The following is a 24,124-nucleotide window of genomic DNA, read 5'->3' as shown; positions in this document are numbered from 1 at the left end:
TAAACACCCAGATTGACCTGTTTGTCATTACATAAATCTTGTCCACAAAACCAAACGAGCAATTGATCATAGGAGAATCAAGAAAACTCTTGAAAAAAAAATACTTATAGTTTTTTTTAAATTTAATTTAAAAATAAATAGATATCAGCTATCAGGCACGTGACAAGTCAAAGTTTTTCGTTAAAAGTAACATTTTTATTTCTCAGATTAACCAAATTTTGATAAGATTGCTGAACGACCAAAGATCGGTCCTCGATAATTCAAATAAAAGTCGAACGATGACAATCTCTTTTTTTTTTTTTTTTTCATTATTATTTGTGATAAAAATTTATATCTCATTGTTACACTTGGATATTGGTATTTGTAATAAAAAATTGAATATATTTTTAATGACAATTAACTGTAAATTAATGTATTTTGTCTGATTAATTTTATTCAAATTGTTGAGATTGACGATTTAATACTTGCAGACATGATCGTGTCGATGATATATTGCTCACAATCTATCAATTTATTTTTAATTTTATAATTATTATTTATTGTCTAAATTCAATGAGATACATGTCTACATTTTGTGACAAATTTAATTATTCATTGATCATTAATTCAGCTGGTATTTAGCTTTTTAATTTTTAATTTTTAAATTTGTTCAAATTTATTTATTTTATGAGTTTTTGTCGATATCTTGAGTAAATATTAAATGTATTATCTTGCGAGAGCTTCCCTGCAAGATTATCAATTTTTTTTTTTGCTTTTTTTTTTTAATATTAAACGCTCAATGTCAATGGTTTATTCTCTGAATGTTTTGTGTCCCAAATCAGTTGTGAACCCGCTCTTGTCTCGCATACCAGATCGTATCGTAGTTGTTGCTTCTTGAAGCATAAGTCTTTCACGTAACTTTTTATTCGTCAAACAAGTATCTCGCTCTTCAAGTTCACATTTATATATCCAACACCTAGATGTAGGTATGTTTGTGATACATACAACAAACTCAAAACCGGTACATCTTTCACTTCCAGTGTGTGGATTTAATTTTGTGAATGTCGTTTTAACTTGATTGCAAAATTATATTTATTTATTTTTTTTTTTTTCGAATTCATAATCACGATTTCTCCATTGTTGATTTGATTGATATTTGTCTGTGATTTTTTTTTTTTTTTTCTTTGCGCCGTTTACTGTGTAGATACATGTCAATTTACCTCATTTTTTATGTAAAATATTTTGTAATTTTTTAAATAATCAATATATATTCAAAGATATCATTTAAATTTAATCGAATTATTGTTAAGAGCATTGTAATCATGCTTGAAAGTCTCGCAGTGATATGCTTCAATATTTTAACCAGTTTCACATTTAAATTTTGTTAATTTTATTTTTAAAGCTTTTAGTCTATTTTACGCACAAATTTATATTTTTTTATTATTTCCTTTTATTTTTTTATCAATGTACAATTTATTTGACCGTGTCGTGTTCTTGGAATTAATCTTATCATCTTGTTTTTTGGCTATAATCTTATCAATCATTGTTTTCGAGTATTTTATTTTTTGTTGATGAAATATTTTATGGCCCGCAACTCCCAAGTCATTTATTTTCATTACTCTAATCAAACAACGTCGTAATTTCAATCAGTTTTTTTTCATGTTCTGATTGAAAAATTGTCAATCAATTTTCCTTTTTTTCCAAGTAAGAAATTTTATTATTAATTTGTTAAATATTTTTTTAGAGATCATGGATTGTTTTATCTTGTTGAAAATTATCTTGTTAATCTAATCAAAATATATCAAGACTGAATTTATTTTTTCATCATCTTGTAAATTATTTTAGTGATTGTGTGTTTTTCTAATATCAAACCAAGATCATCAGCCAACTAATTAGCAATTAATTTTAATCCTCATCACGTGTATTATATTTTTCTATATTTTTTTATATTTTTTTATATAGCAACAGTCAATCTTTTGATACAATCTATTGTCATTCATCCTTTTACATCATCAATAGTGTCAAATTATTATTTATCAATTTTTTTTTCTTCTAAAATCAAGTAATTCTTATAAAACTGGTTTTAAATTTAATAATAAAAAGCTTATACTCCATATCTGATTGATTTTTATTGTTGTAAAAACTTGATTTTATTCTTCAACATAAAATTATAATTTAAAAAAAAAAATATATACTTCTAAATTGTAAATTAATTTTTTTATTTTAATTTAATTTCAGAAGACAGTCAGTGACATTTTTGGATACAAAATGGACTCGATTATAGCTGAGGCGTGATCCTCGAGGATTTAAATTTAAAAAATTTATTAAATTCACAAATTTCGTGATTAAAAATTCTTTTTTTTTTTTTTTTTTTTAATTTTTTTATTTATTTAAATACACATATTTAAAAAAAAAAAACATTTCAATAATTTTTGGAATTAAATACAAAGGCTCTAGTCTCACGTGACACAATCGTGATTATATCAATTTTTTAAATTTTAATAATTGTACTGGAGCGCCTTCGTAGCGCACGGTAAAAATCAATAAAAATTCTCGACATAATGGACATGACCAGTGAGTCGAGCGCGGCCCGGTGGTATGAACCACCGCGAACCAGTCTCGAGCCACCTTCTGGTAGTGGTAATGGTGTTTCTGGAGTTGTTGGTAATCCAGATTACAGAGGTTACTATCCACATGCTGGACCAGCTCCTCATCATCCAGCAGCAGCTCACTATGCACACAGTAAGTTTCATCAAATCATTTTAAACATTTTCCAAAAATATTTACATTATTTTTTTTATCTCTATTATCTTTTGTGTCATCAAATTTTAATTATTAAAAAAAAACCCAGTAATATGCTGCAGTATTGACTCATCAGCATAAATAAGCTGACCTTTGGGCTTTTTAATTATTTTTAAATTTCAAAAAAACATAAAAGCCAATTCATAAGTATAACGGAATATTTGATATGTTTTTTTTTTTGCTTTGCTTTTTACTAAATGAGATATGTCTTGTGTAAATATATACATATAACTATGTGCACATGTATTTGCACTTTGGGTCGATCACCCTTTGTGACTTTTTTTCGTTAGTTTTCTTGGCATGTGCCAAGTATTTAACACGCTCTACCGTAACGAGAACAGCATCAATGTTATCATATTTTAAAATCAAAGTTTTTTTTTCTTTTTTATTTATCTTACAACTAGTCTTTGACTCTCAGTGTATAAAATATATTACCAAGGGAGTGTGATTCAATACTGACAGTATCACTGATATAAATTTATATATAGTTACGCCGACGGGTTTTTCATGGAATAAAAAAAATACATGCACTAAACATCAGACAAAATGATGATCATTAGACTACGTGAACTTGCCAATCGCGTATCATTATTAATTGTCAAGTGATTTCGATTTTTGTCAATTGTATTTCGATATATTTTTAAATATACACAAACACAATTGCAATATAGTTTACCCAAAAATGAAATATAATAATACAAAATTTAAAGACCGTTTCCCCTATATATGGGACAGGGTAGGAGGAAGGCAACATTGTAACTCGATCTAGCCGCTTTGGATCGACATCCCTCGGAATGCGATATCTCTGATTTATACCGACCTGCATGGATCATATCCGACTCTTATTCCTTGTAAATATAAATAAACTTGAAAAATAAATAATAAAAAATTTCAATAAATTAAATTCACCATATTAGCAATCAAAAAAAATAAAAATGAATTTAAATAAAAAGTTATTTTGGAATTTTATATTTTACAAATGAGCTTGCAATAAAATATATTAAACAAATTTAAATAATCGTGAGAACAAAATAAAAAATATATACAAAACCATCTGGTGATGGTGATGGTAAATCACATGGACAACGAAAAAATAAAAAATAAAAAAAATGACGTGTAACAGCGGGTGACGGGTCACGAGTACATGAAGATAATATTGAAAAGGGGTGTGTTGTGAGAGGGGGTCGTGAAGGGGTTGTAAGGGGGTTGTAAGGAGTGATAGTAGATTGAGGTGTGTAGCTAAAGAAGGGGTGATACACGGAGAAGAAAAAGAGGCGTACAATAGATATATATACAGTGGTTGTAGCAGACAGGAAGGAAGCGCAACCAACCGAACAGCCCACGGGGTCTGGAAAGAGGTAATTACAGACCACAGGGAGGCGCTTCTGATGATACTTTTTTTTTTTTTTTTTTTTTTCTATAATCTTCTCCGTTTTATGGTAATGAAAAATTTCCTTCTTGTAAATTCATCAAAATTGATTGAAAAAAAATTTTTTTCTTTTTATTTTTAAATATTTATTTAACATTTTTTTTTTGAATTTTTTTTTCTTTGCAATTTATTAATAATTGAGATCGAATTTTGTAATTTTTTCATGTGTTAGTTTAAAGATTAAAAAAATTATAAATTCATGTGATGTGAACGCAGAGTAGATGTGAATAAATAAAATTAAAAAAAAAAAAAAAAAACAAGGGCTTTAACATCGCGCGAACGATGAGAACGACGCCATCTTGTGCAAATGCACACGCCAACTGAAGGCGGAGCTAACTGGAAATTCAACTAAAGGGGTCATCTTTTGATTTGTATTTTTTTATTAAATTTTTTATATAATTATTTTCAAAATTTTGGTTAAAATATTATTTTTATATTGCCAAAATTCATTATGAATTTTAAAATACATCGCGGCAAATGTTTTTGTAAATTTTAAATTTAAACAAGAAGTGGTCTGACTAGTGTTGGTCTTTTCTACTGCTGCAGCTGTATTCAATTGAGTTGCACAATTAAAAAATAAAAATAAACATATAAAAAGGCCAGTTTTAAGTGGATCCTTAAATGTATTTTTCAAGTTTCCATTGAGTCAGGATATTTATTATTATTTTAATTTTTTTTTTGTTGTCAAGATGGTCGAGTTTACGAGTTATTTTTATTTTTATATATATATGAACAAAATTTATATAGGTATGTCGAATATCTGGGTTAAATTATATATTATTACTTATAATCCAGGATATAAAAAGGATATAAAAATGAAGATTATAAACGCTGCTGGGGGGCATTATAATAAAATGAGACGTTATCTTATATAAAACAGTTAATTTTATTATTATTGTTATTATTAAATGCGTTCATTCACCCGAGAAAAAAATTGTACGATAGATATTATTCATAGAATCAAATATTTATATAGTTATTGTTTTTGAATTGTTTATTTTTTGATGGTGAAAATGAAAAAAACAAATATGGATTTCAATTGAATTTAGAGTTTTTTAATTTAAAATTATTATATTTTATTTTTAAAAGTGAATTTGTCTTGATTCAAGTTAAAAAATATGTAATTTTTGTATTTATTTATAACTTTTTCTTTCGTAGAATTAATTTATTTAATTTTAATAAATATAGAATAATGTAGCTTTTTAAATACAATATAATGTGTAAATTTGATTCTGTGAAAAGGCTTTAAACGCGCGAAGGCACTCAACCGAATGGATAATTTGCTGTTTGTTATAATATTCTTAAAGTTTTTTTTTAAATAAATATAAAAATGTGTGTGCGTTCGGAAGGCATGAAAGCGAGAGCACGAGCCGAGATTATTATTACAAATGCGTGTATGTACTGTTAATTTGTTGAAAATGATTTTAATCTTTGAAATCATGATAATAATAGAAAAAAAAAAAAAAAATGATTTAAATTTAGCAAATTAAAAATAATAATAATGAAAGTTAAAGAAAAAAAGAAATATAAAAACAAATATTCGATACAGATGAAATATAAATATATAAAATTTTTTTTTTTTTAATTTAACATCGAAATTCCATGCATGCTTGAAGGTGACATTGATCGATCGAGCATCTTTTTTAATTGCGTCATCGATTAAATTAATAAATCCATATGAAAAAAAAAACGCTTCATCACTTTGATAATTTTTATCTATAAAAATTAATATTCTAAATATTATATAAAAATTATTAACAAAAAAAAAAAAAAAATGACTCGAGCTTTTTTACTTGATTTTCTTGAAGAAAAAAAAATTTAATTTTTCAATTTTCTGGACGTAAAACTCGTTGGTTTTATCAATAGGGTGCGGTGCGGAAATCGCACGTTTAAATTACGTGATTGATTCTCTCGATCAGTTACAATAAAGCGGCAAACAGTAAACATTGTCTTATTCTATTTGTTAAAATACGCGAGATGCATTGATATTACTTCTACTTCTTCTAAAAAAAAAAGCACAATATTCCAATTTTTATTTACAATAATGGTCTTCTTTATGTATAAATAAATAAATAAATAAATATATTTTAATTTTTATGATTGTGTGTGATGTGCATGTGCATTAACCGTCGGCTTCTTCTGGACTACATGTCACATGTATATATATTTTCATGTATGTGTGCAGGTCTAAGTCATGAGTGACATTAAGGAATGCAACGACTCTTCTACTCTCTCACATATCAAATGCGCGCATGTTAAAAATTAACTCTTGCGTGCAAAATACATTTTATAAAACCACCATTTTCTTGTTTTCATCCAGACCATTGCCCATTGATTACAATTATTATTAGGTTAATCATAAAATCAGTGTTAAAATCATTGTTTATTTATTTAAATAAAAAATTAATTTTTATATTATTTAGATGAGCTTAATTGACCATAAAATTTTAACATTAAGTAATATAAAAAAAGCTAAACTCAATTTAATTTTTTTTTTAAATATATTAAAAATGAGCTTGCAAGCTCAATTTAAATTTATCATAATTTCAAAAACTACATAGCTAAAATAAAATTATAATTTTTTTTTTTTTTCAATGGATAGAAATTAGAATTATCTTGAGCCATCTTTTGATGTGATATATTTTCTTGATATACACACAATTACATGTAATAGTAATATTTAAATTTATCATGAATATTCATTAGGATGTTATAAAGTGGAAGTACTTCCTCAATGATTTTAAAAAATATTTTGAATCTATAAAATTATCTGGTAATGTGAATTTTTCGCTGTCACACTGTGCAGTATATAAGTTGTTGATTATATATTTTTTAAATAATAAAAAATTGAACTGTTTATCTCCTAGGGCAATCCACGCCCTCCCTCTTCCTCTTTATTTTTTTTCTCTTTTATATATGAACATGTACATGTACACCCTTAACAATCTAATGGCATTTTAGATTCAATGACTTTCAAGTAGCGTGCGTGGTTTGAATTTTCTTCAGCAGTTATATGATAATGTTATATTCCCTCAGGACTGGTATGTCTATATGCTATATATATGTTAAAGTCTTTGTAAATTCAAGTTGAAAAATAATATAATAAAATAAAGACAAAAATTTAAAATGTCGTTGAATTATCAAGGAAAAGCCGGCACCGTATTGGATACAGCACCAAGTTGGATTTCTAATATGGAGCTGTCTCGAGAATCCTCATTTTATCCACTTGACTTTTTTACATCACACATACACTACCATGTTTAAATCCAGCAAAACAAGATCAACTTTTCTTCGTGTATTTTTATATTTATTTTTATATCTTGTTGTTTTATTTTATTATTTATTTTTTTGTGTACTTGTTCATGTGGAATATATTTCACGGCACATTTTTTGGTGAGCTCCTGTGGAATCCTGCGACATTTGTCAATGTAACGATCGAGATACTATACAATTCAACTGGTTGGGCGTGTGTCACACCAGTCGTATGACCATCAAGTGATCCTAAATGAAAAAAAAAATTAAATTAAATAATAGTTTTTATATATTTAAATGATTTTTTTCATCAGTCAAATGACATTTAAAATATTTCAAAAAGAATATTAACAAAAGAGAATTGTAAAATTGCTGGAGAACAACAGCTGACCAAGCAACCATATTGCTGTTTGGTATAAATACAGAAACACGAAGGGCATGTGTGTGCATGCTTGATTCTTGGTGAAAGATAAAATTCTTCAGTTGACAGAAATATCACCGTGATAAAGTACTCGGAGTTATGTCAGTTTAAACTTGCTAAAAATTGTACAGAAAAAAAAATATTAAATAAATTCACTGGCCTACTGTTGGCTCGAGTTGCGTTAAAGGGCGGCAACTATTGAAGTATTTTTTTTTTATTTTTTTATTATATATACTTTTTATTTTCTTACCACCCTCGCTACATATCATTTGTTTCATCCAAGTTGTCTGTGATAAATGCTCTTTGCACAATTATTTTTTTTTATTTCAAAAAAAGACAAATTAAATTTGTAATAAAAACAAAAATGTGAAACGAGTCTTGTTTCATGATAAATTTACAGTAGATTATTTTTATTTTAATTTTGATGTCGACACTTGTTAATTTTTCAATGTTACAGTAGTTTTTTTTTCAAACAAAATTTATTAGACATTGTATAAAAATATATATGTTGCATTACAATAGAAACACAGTTTGATTGTGCTGAACTCTGAGAGTTGTAAAAAAAAAAATAAAAAAATAAAATCAACGTTCAATATATTGATCTTTATGTACTTGCTTGCGTCTTCGACTATTCGTGCCAGGTAAGCTCAGGATAATAAAAGCCGCGTGTCAAACTGATGCCAAATGCGAAAGAATCTTTTTCGTTTGAATACTTGACTCTATTGTTTTTTTTTTTTTTTCCTTTCTATTCAAACAATAAAACCACAGAGTAATAAAATACAATAACAATAACAAAATAGAATAAATAATCAAAAATAAAAAAAAAAAAAAAAACTCATGTATATACAGTATATGAATTTAGAATCACGCAAAGCAATATAGTCTTTGATGAAAATATAACATGTCAACTTACAAATGTTTATATTTAAAATATATATTTTTCATTGCAGGTAGAATGTCTGGTAGTGGAGTATCAAGTGGACCAGTTGGACAAGTATGTCGTCCACATTTTCATGGTTTACATCCATGGTTAACAAGTACAAGTGATACATCAAAAGCATGGGGTTTTCCATCAACAACAGCATCTACAGGTGGTGGTGGTGGTGAAGATAAACCACAAAGTCCACTTGGTTCATCATTAGCACCAACAAGTGGTAGTTTATCAAATCATAATGGTACAGCAAGTGGTGGTCATCATTTATTTTCATTTCCACCAACACCACCAAAAGATGCAACGCCTGATAGTATAACAACTAGTACTAGTTCAACAAATAATAATAATAATAATAATAGTAATAATAATAATAATAATTCAACAAGCAATAATAATAATAATAGTAATAGTACAAACAACAACAATAATAATAATAATGGAAATAGCAATACACTTGGTTTGGGTGATAGTAATTATCAAGTAGCAGTTGCACATGCAGCAGCAATGGCTGGTGCATTTATGCATCATCAAGATACATTGGGTGGTACATCAAGTGGTTCATGTGATGTTAAACCATCATTAATGCTTGGACATCATCATGGTGCACCATCACCACCACATCAACATCAAAATAATGGTGGTGGTAATGGTGGTAATGGTGGACAAGTTAAACAACGTGAAGGTAATAATCAAAATGGAAATACAACAAATAATAATAATTCAGTCAACAACAATAATCAAACAACAAACCAACAAGCGAACACCAATCAGCAACAGCAACAGGATTATCAAAATCCTGGTGGTACAACATCACCCTCATGCAGAGATTCCTATCATCCTTCATCCCATCATCATCATCATCATCATTCATCCTCTGGATCACAGTATGATCCAACTGGAAGTGCCTATAATATGTATCAACATCTACAATATCCAACTCATCATTCACATAATCCACATAATGGTACATCAATATTTTCAAATTCCCATCATTCAACAACTGGTGTACCTGGTATTAGTCCTGATTCAAAACTTCTTGGTTCCACGCATGGCAACACCCCAAATTCACCCGGTTCCCAACAACAGCAGCAGCAAAAACCAAGGAACAAATCCAGAACGTCCGCCGGTAAGCGGCTTATTATTTTTTATTATTTATTATTTAATTTTAATTTTAATTATTTATTTTTAACTTGGTTTTAAGGTTTTTTTTATTTTTTATTTTTTTTTCATTATTTAAACACTGGGCTTTTTTTCGTTTATTTTTTTTATTTTTTTTTGGTGGTGGTTATTTATTTTAATTTAAATAAAAAACTAATTAATTTTTATTTTATTCTTTCATTACTTTTGTTATATTTTATTTTTGCTTTTGGTTTATAATTTATTTTTATTTTTTATACTAAAAAAAAATTGACGTTATCGGGCAAAATATTTTTTTGGTATTTTGATTCACAATTTATTGACCTGTTTTTTTTCAATGGCACCACAAATAACGCGCGCACCTCGATTATCGTGATAGACTTTTATTAAAAATATTTTTTTTTTTTTATTTTGTCAAAAAATTAATTAATAATATACACGATAGCACGTTTTTTTTTTCGATGTCGTGTGGCTATAAAGTAAAAACTCACTAAAGCAAAAAAATCACAAAATAATTTCAATGTGTTTTCTGTTTTTTTCTTTTGAATTTTCTATTTATTTTCAAGACTGTTTCCAGAGTAAAATAGGAAAATAGCTATTTGTTCGTCAAATTAATTTAAAAAACAAAAATAAATTAAACAAAAAAATTTATAAATATATAAGTTTTCACTTGAATTTTGAAATTTCAGTAGCTAAAATAATTTACGAGTCTTTCCATTCGTCGCCAAATGGACAAAAAAATATTAATAAAAAAAATAAAAACGCAATTGTCTGACAAGGACAAACAACCAAAGAAAATAACAAAAAAACTTAATCAATAAAAAGAATAGAAAAAAAAATAAAATTAAACGTTTAATCCTTTTCAACTTGTCATTATTTAATACATGATATTTGCAAAATGAAAAAAATAAAATTAATCATACATAATAAATAAACACACACAAAAACAAATAAGCCAAGTCAATTGCAAAATACAATAATTGATCGTATGCAAAATTCTCATGGATATAATCATGAATAATTTAAATGTCAATTCATAAAAAAAAAAAAAAAATAATTACTTAATTTTCTTCATTAAAAAAAAATAAAAAAAAAAAAAAACATTTTTTATACACAATTAAATAATTCAAGAAATCTTTGACGTTTCATCTAGCTCTGATGTTTTTATCACCCCTTAATCTTGAGTGAGTACATCATAAATAGCCCCCGAAAAAGAAAAGAAAGAAAAAATATAAATCCCTGCCACAAAATCGTGAAACATTGACCCCGATTAATTTTATCTTTAGCTACCATAAAATAAATAAATTTGCGCTAAACAAAATTACAAGAAAGACTTAAAAGAGGAAGAAAAAAAATTGCGTCAACTAGAATACTAACATAATATTGAAGAAAAAAAAAAACGACATGTTTTTTATAATGCTGCTTATTTGATCCTGATCAAGCTGGATCTTCTTCATCAAATGGACTGCAGGTCAAATCGAATCCACTGTGTCATTAATCCTCTCTTTGGCTCCTCAATATCCACATCACTAAACACTCTTAATAACAATAATAACTCCTCTTCTTCTTTTTTTATTTTATTCTAATCCATATTTAATAACAGTGTGTGTGTTTGTGTGTTATTATTTTTTATTTCCAACACAATACATACTCCATTTTTCCTATATGAAAAAAAAAACTGCTTTTGCTCTGGTAATCGCTTATTGGTATGTCAGCAATGCATGATATTATTAACAAAATATAATCACGTTCATCAAATTGAGACATTAAATAAACACTAAATTATCAAAAAATTAATTTACAATTATAAATTATAGCAAAAATTGTTTAAAGCAAAAAAATAGTGTCTCAATTTTATGATCTGCTTTGAATCTTTTTATATAAAAAAATTTAAACCAAGTAATTTTCTATTTGGTTTTTTTTTTTCACGCGATCTTGTTACACTTTTAAAATTAAAAAAAAAAAATTATTTATAATAAAATAGTTTATTATTGTAGTGACAATTGTATAGTACTAAATTTTTTTTATTTTTGATTTTTTTTCGTCGTTATTAGAGGGTCGTGAGTGTGTCAATTGTGGTGCAACATCAACACCATTATGGAGAAGAGATGGAACTGGTCATTATCTCTGCAATGCTTGTGGACTTTACTACAAAATGAATGGACAAAATAGACCGCTTATTAAACCCAAAAGACGTCTGGTAAGTTGAAAAAAAAATATATAAAAAATTCACTGCACTATATTATTTATAAATCAATATCAATTTTCTCTTTTGTATTATTTGATTGATGTCATTTGATGTATGAACATTAACATAAATTATCCATAAAAATAAAAAATAAAAAAATTCAAAAAATTAGTAAATAGTCAGACATGATAAACAAAAAAAAAACCAATCTTATTTGTCATTTTATATCTATATATGCTCAATAAACCTTGACAGTAAAAAAAAAAAAAAATCATTTCCTTCTTGGTGTAAGCTCATAAAATATGTATCGGTTTAAAGTGCCGGTTGTCGCATATTGTGACATGTCACGTGCGTATGTGAAAGCCTATAATTTTCTCCCATCACCCATATAAAAATAATAAATAATTTTTATTATACATAATTTTTTTTTATACACAGCAATTTTCATTCCCACTAATATCGTAAAAGTACGAATAAATAATTCAGGTATTAATAAATAAATTTTTCCATGGTTGAATTTATTCATTGTCATGGAAAAATTAATACAGCTTTTATCGAAATTGTATTAATAATAATTTGAAGCTTTAATAATCATCGATAGATATTTAATTATAATTTTTTCAAGTTTAAAATATATTTAAAAAAGTGTGTTTATTTTATTGTTAATGCTCTTGGGAGTTGGGACATAATTGATTTGACAGGAAAGTGATTTTTTCGACGATTATTGCCTGTCATAAATTCACGTGGAATAAAATAACCCAGTGGTGAATGAAGGGTGGAGGTGAAACACACAACAGGAGGCAAATGAATATGAAAAAAAAAAAAAAAAAAATTAATGTAAAAAAATATTTGAATATGATGGATGGTTGCATGAGTATACTGGACATTTTTGTCTCTTGAAAAAAATATAAAAAATGATTATTTGAATATTCTGTGATTTGACAATAGAAAAAAATGTAATATATTGTTGTTGATGGGTAGAATGTCACTTTGAAAGATTATTGCTCTATTAGTTATTTTTATTTATTATTTATTTCAAAAAGTAATTAAAATATTTTTTTTTTCACGTATTTATTTATTTTTTTTTTTTATCCATGTGTCGTTTATTTCATGTACATGAACAACAATGTGTTGCATTTTTAGTGAGTGCACAGAAGCTGAACGTGGGTTCTCGGTCACAGATGGGTCGTCTAAAAAGAGACTATACGATAACGATCTTGAAAAACAAAGCAACCATCGGGTTCAAGCCCCATATTTATTTTTTTTTACATTTTTTTTTTTTTGTATATTGTTAATACTCACACGCAGTATATTTACACAACAACTCTTTGAAAAAATATATTTAACAATATTGAAAAAAACAAGTTATTAGCTTTTAAAAAAATTATTTTTTATTATTTTTTTATTCAACAAATTAAAAAGCTATTAAATTGTTTTCTAAATATATTTTTCTATTCTGCTATTCACTTTCTTTGATTTATTAAAACAATGAATAATCGCGTGTTAAAATAAAAAAAATATAATTATTTTAAAAGTAAAACTCATTGCGTGTTTCGCGAGATGAAAATGGAAGTTGAAATTGGTGAAATGATTTTCTTATTTTTACTTGACACGAGAAGAGTTACTTACTGGAACTTTATTGAATAAAAAAAAAAAAAAAATAACACAAGGATTTGATATAGTTTTTTTATTTTTTTTTTTTTAATACTTTTACCTGATGAACAGAGCCAGTAGACTTCCACCCCTTGATCGGACAGATAGTAAGGGTTGAAATGCAACCCTCTGGTCACATGACTATGTGTACATATATTCTATGCAAACATTCAAAAAACTCACACACACATTTTGCCGTATTTGATCCTGCGCAAAGATAAAAAAACAGCTGGGAAATTTTCCATCTCTTCTATAAATTTTTTTTTTATTTTTTTACAATGCTACCCCACCTTTACAATTCAGGGGTGGTTGTTACTATTTTATATATTTTTTTTTTTTCGAGGGCAGAACCGTTACACACTCCTCCTTATTCATAAAATAAAAAATGGCGTGTAATTATTATTAAAATTATTCAATAAACAAATCAATGAAATTTAAAAAAAAAAAAATATATTTTTCAATTTAATAATTAATTTTAAAAGTTAATTTATTTATGTTTATTTATTTAATAAAAAAATTCATTTTAGATAATAATAATTAAATGATTTTTAAAAATATTTATTTTTGAATTTTAATTTTGTTGCTCCTGCATTCTCAAAGTTTCCTCGTTTATTTTAATTTTTTTTTTTTTTTCGTGATTCTTATCGATAAATATACTCCTGCAAGTTACGATCGTCCTAACTAAAGTCACCAACATATTCCGTTTGCAAGTCAGTGTTAACCGTTATGCATTCATTTTCATCTCACTTGTTTTGAAGTAAATCCTTAACATAATACACACATGTAACTGGCATCATTAGTGCACACCCTGTCTGATAAATGCATCATTTATACTCTCAAATGTTTCAACTTGTATATTTTTTTTTCTCACACTTAAAAATATATACAAAAGAATTTACTATTTAGAAAATATTACCTATCTCGTCGTCATGTAGTTATTTAAAAAAAAAAACAATATATTAATTACATTTTCTATCAAGTTTTTATTTAATTTTTTTTCTTTTTTTTTTGTATTTAAATGCTGATGGATTTTGCTGTGTAAATTATTAGAAATATCGAGGATTGAATGAAGCTAGGGTTTTATAATATGATACTCGCTGAAAAGTGAGAAAAGGAAAGGTCTTGACCGTGACATATTATTTTCCATGTTGAATTTACAAATAAAAAAATACTCAACTTTGTAAATACATTTTAAATTAAAATTAAAAACCATTTATAATAAATATTAAATACTCGTTATACAAATCAGTTCACAAGAATACAAAAAAATAATAATACAATTTTATTTAAATTTTTTTTAAAAATATAAACACGAATTTTGTATTATTATTATTTTAAAAATCACGTTTAAATTTATAACACACGTCTTAATCTACGTGAACTGAAATATTCAATTTTAACAACACCAAAAATTACAAAAAATGTATTTCAACTTTACACCAACAAAAAATAATGTTAAAAAAAAAAATCATACAAAAAATTTTATATAGAATTTAAAAGATGATAAAAATTTTTTTAAAAAATTTATCATTGATATCAAAAATAAATAGTATCAATGCATTGTCCAGTTTAAAAAAAAAAATATTTTTCATTGTCCAAGGTGCTAAAGGCTTCATACAAACATGCCAACGCATTTATATAAATATCGTGCACTTTTCACTTCTATTTACCTTTCATTTTTTTTTTTTTTTCAATAAAAAAATTTTCACACAGTAAATACTTTTCACCTTTTAACATTATAAAGATATTTTTCTATTTATATATAAACATTTATAAATAATTTTTTTAATAAATTCGATTATTGTTTATATATATTTTTAACTGGGATCTCTTGCATAATGATTTCTGCGTACGCAAAATTGATAATCGATTCTCAACAGAGAAGCAAAACGCGCCAGAGTGGTTAACGCCCACTGGAGCCTTGAATTTTGCCTGGAGATAAAAAATAAAAATATCTTTGTACATATAAGTTCTACTAGTATTCTGACTTTATACTCTTCTCAATATTCATTCGTATATATACACACCACAGTGAGATCAAGAACGAAAAAATAAATGAATATAAAAAAAAATAAAAAAAATAGCCAGGACACTGAATTATGTACCAGATGCAAATAGCCCAGCAGTATTGTCCGCCTCGGGCAAGCAAAACGTTCGTCTTTTATCCAGAAAATAAAAAAAAAAAAATATAAAATAAATAAATGTCTGAGATTTGCATTATGAACTTTTGAACTGTAAAGTTTTCTAAATATACACAATGGACGCATACATCTAAGATAAAAAAATAAATATTTTATTGTTAATTCAGGTATTAGGTCAACATATTTTCTTGTTGATCCACAAATATTATTTAAATAAAAAAAATAAAAAACAGAGGCGAAAAGTAACGTGGTATCCAATTAGATGGGCGTTTCACATTATGTACATTGTGTTTCTCTTTTTACTTGCTATCTCTCTCTTTCTCTCTCTCGTGGTGTATATATTTATTTATACATATGTTAAGTGTATATAAATCTTGGCTTCACTTCTTCGAGATATATTATACAAGTGAATACGAGTGAGAAGCAACAAAACGAATCATGGTAACCTATTAACTTGTAAATTGCTTCCGACTGTGGGCGATACAAATGAACAGAAACACATAAATTCTTTAAAAATAAAACACTTGCTAAAATTTATATTTTAAATACAATTTTCAATGTCTTTAAATATTATAAACAAAAAAAAAAATTATCTGGTATTTATTAGCAATATTAAAAAGTGTTTAAATAAATCGAAAAAATATATTAATCAAATAACGGACACGTGAGTTTGGTAGCTGACAGCAGGGATTCTTCTTGAGGCGATTTTAAGGCGGACATGCCTGTCAGTCCAACGAAAATGAAACAAAAAAAATAAAAATTATGAAATTCATGATGTATTAAATAGGATCTAACTACCGTTCGATAATCAATCAATTCAAAAAAAAATTAGATCACAAAAAGTATTGATCAAAATTAAAATATAATTGATCTTTGAAAATTTTTGATAATAAATTATTCAGATAGATCATTTTAGAGGTAGAATATTAATTTTTTTTTTGGATTTATCAATGTGGATATAAAAGAATAACTGAATAATCTCCACCCTTATTTTATTTTATTTTTTTGTCATTATGTAATACGTCCAATCGACGACAACTGTGTTACAATTCAGCGAACGTTTCAACAATATGAACAATGAATTGCGCAAATGCACTGCGCAGTTTTTCAAATATATGAATTAAAAAAAAGAGTGCATTATGAGGGGGTAGGGGTTAAAATTCGAATGACACAAACAACTGGGATTATGATGTAACCATAATGTGTATCAAATTCGAATACCCTTTTTTTTTTTTTTTGTGTTCACTAAAATCGCACTTGGGTGTTTATTGTGATGGGGGGTCTTCCAATATCGTCCCCTGGGAAATGTGCATTGCGAGAAAAATAATATAAAAACTAGGAAACAACGGCTGATGATGGGTTTTGGAATATTCAAGTATAGAAGGGCAAAAAAAAGGCACAGTGGTTGGTAACTTGGTATGTGTATTTATTTTTATTTATAAAAAAAAATATTGTATGTCTATATATGTGTGCTGTACTCGCCCCGAGGGCAGCTGTGCTTCACTATCATTGGCTACGATCTCTCGACATCCCATACCAACTACGGGAAATAACACACCCTTCTGAGCAATCAAGGACCAATCCAGCAATGTCTAAAATCCAACAACGACATTTTTACTTATAAATACTCTTTTTTTTTTTTGACATTTTTATTTTATGTTATTTAATGAAAAAAAAAATTAAGTAAATGAAATAACATTTCAACGAGAATTTTGTAAAAAAAATTGTATATTAAAACTGGCGTGGGGAAAATAAAATGAATTGCTTCGCAGGGTTCATAAATTCAACGCTGTAAATAAATCAAAGTCGCGCGAAAAATCAATTCCAAGACACTTGCTAGTATTTTTTTTTTATCTTAACACATAAAATTCCAGTGAATTTTTCATATTTGTTTCAATTTTTTTCACATAAATAACTTGGATTTTATTTTTATAATAAAACAAGACTTGCGCAGATAATTTCAGAGTCCAGTCAACTTTTTTTTCCACACAGTTCATACAAAAATAATATCAGTAAAAAAAAAAAAAAACAAAGAATTGACACAGTTGAAAAGAGGGGTAGAAAAAATGAGTAAAAAAAAGGAAAAAAAATTACACAAAGAGTAAAGTCAATACGCTCGCGCAGTCGCCAAGGTTGACCAATGAGAATTTGAAAATTTCGCGCATGTCAACTGTGTCGTGCATTCACCAGAGGGTTAAAAAAAAAAAACAAAGAAAACAATCTAAAGATTGACAAGATAGTATTGAAATAATTTTTTTAAATCAGGCGTTAAAATACTGTAACGAATTTTGATTTAATAAATTAAAAAATTCTTTTTAATTATCATTTAATTCTTAATTGAGTATAATAAATATGTATAAATACAAAAAGAAAGCACAGTAGTTTGGTGAGAGCATGATATGTTCAATGTATAAACTGTACTAAAAAAAAATTGTATAAAAATATATCCACACAAATAAAAATAACAAGAAAAAAAATAAAAATAAAAAATAAACTTATTATATATCTTGAGAATGAAGCCAATTAATTAAGGTGTAATTAGTCACGAGTCTTTAACGAGGAGTCTTGGGAAGTTTATATATATTCAAAGTACATATATAAAATTAGAAGAATATAGTGTATGTATATATAAGTACTTTAGTGAAGCGGATAAATGTCAGTTTATATATTCGACATTGATTCACGTACATTGCCAGGATGACATTCCACAACAACAAAATTATGTTGGCTGGTACTTGTTACCCTCCAGCTGGTTGTATGAATAAATGTGTGTGTGACGAGTCACTGGATGTGAACATAAAGAAGCTAAAAAAAAATTGTATATATGAAGAGTGCCACTGAGAAATAAAAAAAAAACAGAGACAAAATTTTAAAGCATGCGGCTCGATTAAGATTCAAACGAGGCGCCTCACTGGAACGGCATAAATCTCAAAACTTCTGAGCGTGAATATTAGAAGGCGGGGTGGTCTTTGCATCGAAACAATAATTTGTTTGGGTCGCTGTTGGTGATCCTGCAAATGTTTTCTTATTATCAACTATTTTTTTTTTGTTTTTTGCCATGTTTTTTTATATTAAAAATTAAAAACAACAACTAGCTTGTTCATGGGTTTTTTATTAATGAAAATTATATCACACTACGATGATATTTGCTAATTTATTTCTATATAAATCAACAATTTATAATCAAAATTTATCGCAATTTATTTGTATATACATTAGCATTATACTTGTAGTGAAAATAAAATTAAAAATAAAATTGAATCGAGCATTGATGAAAGTTGATTTGCCTGGAGGAATTAAAATACTTTGCAACAATACAGACAACATAATGATGCTATAAATAAATAAATTTATGCCACTTATAAGTGTAAATAATTATAATTTACTTTTTCTTTTTTTTGATATATTTTTGAACAATATATTTTTGTTTTATTTAAATATATTTATATGACGACGATGATGATGATGATAGAGTTTTTGAGATTTAAATTCAGGTATCAAATAAATGTGTATTTTTTTTTTTTTTTAAATTCATACGTGGAACTTTATATTCCACGGCCGAACGATAATTTATACGCCGCAAGTTATAGCTGACATTAACATGAATTACACTATCGTTGTGTTGAGCTATTGCCATTAGTTTTTAGATATTATTTTTATTTTTCTCTTATATACATAGTAAATCTTTGCATCACTATTTTTTTCATGAAACATTATAATAAATAAATATATATGTTTAAATATAACTGTACCAAAGTGCCACTTAAAATTTAAATAAACATTATTTTATTTATTCATCGTTAACCTTTTAATCTTTTGTCAAACTCATAACTTGATGACAGTATTTATTAATTAATTAAAATACAAAAAAAGTTGATTATTATTTTGCATTTTAAATTGTTCTATTTGCTAGTTGAATGTTGATTTACAATTGAATGGATTTTTAAAACAAATATTTTCTATTTTATCATCCAATCAGTTAATCACATATGAAAATCATGAAAATTGGAAAAATAAACAGATATAAATCAAATTTAATTACTCATGATGATAATGGTGTTTATCATTTGAAAATAAATTATTTTATTATCAATTTATCAAGCGCGTATTTAATTGTTTATTATTTTTTAATAAATTGCATTATTAACAGGCTAATTTTTCTGTTTAAAAATCACAAAATATATAAATTTAAATAATATATAGTTCCTGTAAATTAAAATGAAAAAGATAATAATTTTATATTTAAAAGATGCGGGTGTCCAGCCTTGCGCGTAGTAGATCGAGGCTCTTGGGTGTGGCACAACTAAAAGTTCACTAGAACACGTGAATGCATACAATAAAATTTGCACAAAAAAATAAACTAAATGAATAATATATTTATTGTTAAATAAATTATAATTTCAACTATTATTTCAACTATTAAAAATAAATTTTAAAAATTATTCATTCGAAAAATAATTAGTAGAATTTTACTTAGAGAAGAAAATTAAAAACACATATGTGTATTTGTCTAATGAAGTCAAAATTATTATCCTCTTGAACGCATCATTTGGCTCGACAAAATAATTCAACAAGTTTCATGATTTTCCAATAATTAGACACTATTTTCTTATCGCTAATTTTTGTGTAAGTGTGTTTTAATTTTGCAACAAGATTTATCAACACAAATACATTTGTACATGCAACTTGCTGGATATGCCTTGAAGATTCTAAAAAATATCTCCACACACACCTTTACATTCGAAAAAAAAAACCACAAACAATAATAATATTCATTTTCAAGTTGCAATTCTTTATAACGCGTTTGAATAGTTGAATATTTCTCAGGATCCTGGTGTACCAATTATAAATTAAAATACAACTCAACATTTTTTATTTATTCTATTTTAAATTATCGCAAGTTGTTTTTTTTTTTTCAATACATTATCTAGTATTTTAATTGTCAATAATAAATTGTAATTAAAAAGTTAATTATAATTTTTGAATTTTGATGAGACATGTTTTGAAGAATGACGTAATTTTAGAAATATAAAAATTATTTATTTATTTATTTTGATGATTGTATGATGTGCGAGTTGTAAAATCAGTCAAAGTGAGGACAGTGATCTCTAGTTATTTTAATTTATAATCATTTTATATCTACAAATCAAGTCAAGCATGAAAAAATTTAAATATTGTAATCCCACTCAAAAACAAATCTGTTTCTATTCAAATTTAATATATAAAATATTTATTTTTTTCACTTATATTCAATTGAATAAAATATTTGTTTTTTTTTCTTATTTCAATGCTGAAATGATATAAAAAAAATATATTAAACTCATTTTCCTGGTTATACACAGAAGTAGGTGAATGTTGAACGAAACGGAACGAGTATTAACATGATAAACAATATGCCACGAGAAAATAAAGTTACCAAGTTGAACGTGTGTCAGGTAAAATAGGTGCGTCATAGTTTAGTAACTCTACATCGTGTGTATGCCATACTTATATTCACATATTATTATTATTTTTTTTTAAATAAAGGATATTATATACCGAATATATAAATTGTAGAAATAGTAAGGTGATACATGAAATAACACAGCCCAGAGAGTGTCACCAATGTCCATTTATTCTACTTGTTGTCACAATCGTTTATAAACTTGCTGAATATACATTTTTTTAAACTCCAAGAAAAATATATTTTATAAATTATTAATCGTTTTATGTCAACGATGTTATTATCATAAAAATTGTGAAAAAAAAATTCAACATTTGCAAGTAGTAGATTTGGAGAAAAAAAATTTAGAAAAAAAAAAAATAACACTAGTCAATTCGTCCTGCGGCGAAGAACAACGCGAATGAGTGTTGGAATATCTCGTTTGACTGTATTCACGATAAAGAGGGTTGGCATAAAAAAAAAGTAAAAAAAAAAAGAGGGCAAAAGCTGACTAAGGAGTAAGGTTTCAGTAGCCTGAATATATATTTTATTTATAATCCATTGAAATGAGGAGCGAAAGCGATTCACCTTAAACTTTTACTCATTTTTTTTTTTTATTTTTTTCATTTCGAATGTGCCAAAAACACTCAGGGGGGTAAAACCTCGTAACTCACTGCCCACGTAATATTTTTTTTTAAAAATGTTTTTTATTTAGTTTGAAAAAAATTTAAGAAGCAAAATTCAACAGTGAATATTTTTGTACAATTTATTTGATAATATAAAACAGGTGAGATTAAATAAAAAAATTTAAAAAAAAAGCATTAAATGATTAATGGATTTTGAAATGAGTAAAAAAAAGGTGAATAAAATTGATTCACTTATTTAATGGAAATTAAAATGATGTAATTTATTATAGACAAGAGAATTTTTTTTTGTGTGTGTGTGAGAATAGTGCATGCAACGTCCATTGTAACGGAGAGTGTTGGGGATTTATATACACACGTCTTCATCCAGGCACAACTTCCTGGATGCATTAAATTTTTGTCCTCGTCAGTGTGCGAATAATAATTGTCTTATTCGAGACAACAACACCTTTGTTTTTGCCCAGCCAGCCGAACATTTGACACATTTAATACTATCATTTTTAATTTTTTTCTCCACTATTATATCTCTTTTTTTTTTATATATTTAAAATGATAATTTAAATTTAATTTGAGTTGATTTATTATCTGATTTTAATTGTTAAATTTAATGGAAGTTTTAGAGAAATAATTTTGACAAAATTTGATATTATTACAGTGTTTTTTATTATACTTTTTAAATTTTTTTTTTGGGTATTCTATAAAGGGTGAAAAAAAAAGTCAAACATGAGTCGAACATTGCTGGCGATTTAAATAAATTCAAGTATAAAACAGTATGGAATTTTTATACCAACAAGATACACATAAAAATTTATTTTTTTTCATTTTATTTGGTAATAACTTTGGTCAAGATGCAACTTCATTGTTGTGGATTAATCGTGTATTTTTTTTTTTTTTTTTAAGTAGTATAAATTATTTTTGTCAGACAAATTAATATTTGAAAAAAATATAATTTATAATAAAATTAATTTTTTATATTATTTGAAATTACATTAAATAAATTACAGATATTTTCAACTAAAAAAATTCAATAAACAAATTTTATTAAATTAAATTTCATTTAGAAATAAAACTCATTGACTTGTAATATAAAAATAAATAAATTCAATAATTTATTTAAAACAAACAAGATAAATATAAAATTTTCAATTTATAAACGAGTGATTGTAAGACTGCTGTTTACCAATACAGCCAAGCAAATAGCCTAGTGTTAGGAATGTGGTATCACTACTTGTCACAAGTTGCACAGACTCCAGTGCACATGTTTTAAATACATACAAAAAATATCATATACACACAACTTTATACCGTACATATTATCAAAGTAAGTTTCTTCACACTCACATATATATACCAAGTTTCATTGACGATATTCAATGTTAATTTTACAGCATCATACACTTTGATATATATTTTTTAAAATAAAAAAAATATCCATACACTATTTGTCATTGGTGCCAGAATAATAATTTTATGTACAACAATAAAAATGTCCAAGATAATCAATATAAAATTTACTTGATCGCTCACTCTGTCTACTAAAGTAACAGTATGATTCACAATTTATAATTTCTTTTATTATTGAAAAATTTAAAATGACGTTTTTCAACTTTTTTGCAATATTATTCAACTATTTATTAACATAATAATTTTATTTAATTCAACATAAATTTTACAATAAAAAAAAAAGCTATTTACAAATTTTTTTTTGTTATATTTTTACATGTAATTTACACAAGTTTATTTTAATTTATATTTTCTAAAAGTTTAAATAGCTTAATGTATATTGTTTGCATATAAAATTGACAATTGAATAAAATAGTAAAAAATATTTCTGGACAGTGAAATCATGGATATGCTTAAGCAATTTGTATCAAGATTAAAACAATGTTGCCCACTGTATACATATATCCGTGATAATGCACAGAGTCCTCAGAAATATATATGTACAGTTGAGAGAGGACACGCGTTGCCCCAACCAAGAGGGCTTCTAGTCACGATTTAGTCAAGGATAGAGATACTTATCTTGCACTCTCTGCGCGGCCTCGCTCGTAAGCGCTCGTTTAACTTGGCGCATTACGAACTTGCTATACATGTATATATTTGAGATAATTTACTCTCATCT

At 26.2% G+C, this 24,124-nt stretch overlaps 1 protein-coding gene across 4 annotated transcripts in view; it reads left to right on the top strand.

Moving 5' to 3' along the window:
• Positions 1–24,124, top strand: part of LOC122858639 (endothelial transcription factor GATA-2-like) — a 38,752-nt gene that overhangs the window by 3,378 nt on the left and 11,250 nt on the right. The window contains exons 1-4 of one of the 4 annotated variants that reach the window (XM_044161630.1): positions 838–965; positions 2,218–2,721; positions 8,834–9,943; positions 12,009–12,154. In XM_044161630.1, coding sequence (XP_044017565.1) covers positions 2,541–2,721; positions 8,834–9,943; positions 12,009–12,154 — 1,437 coding nt within the window. In that variant the 5' untranslated portion in view covers positions 838–965; positions 2,218–2,540. Of the gene's footprint in view, positions 1–837; positions 966–2,217; positions 2,722–8,833; positions 9,944–12,008; positions 12,155–24,124 lie in introns of those variants that run through there. The other 3 variants (XM_044161632.1, XM_044161629.1, XM_044161631.1) reach the window with 3 other exon arrangements.

This window comes from Aphidius gifuensis, linkage group LG6 (assembly GCF_014905175.1).
Source record: "Aphidius gifuensis isolate YNYX2018 linkage group LG6, ASM1490517v1, whole genome shotgun sequence".
Classification (NCBI taxonomy): Eukaryota; Metazoa; Arthropoda; class Insecta; order Hymenoptera; family Braconidae; genus Aphidius; species Aphidius gifuensis.
Note: the sequence above shows the minus strand (reverse complement) of the source record. Positions and strands in the feature narration are given on the sequence as shown.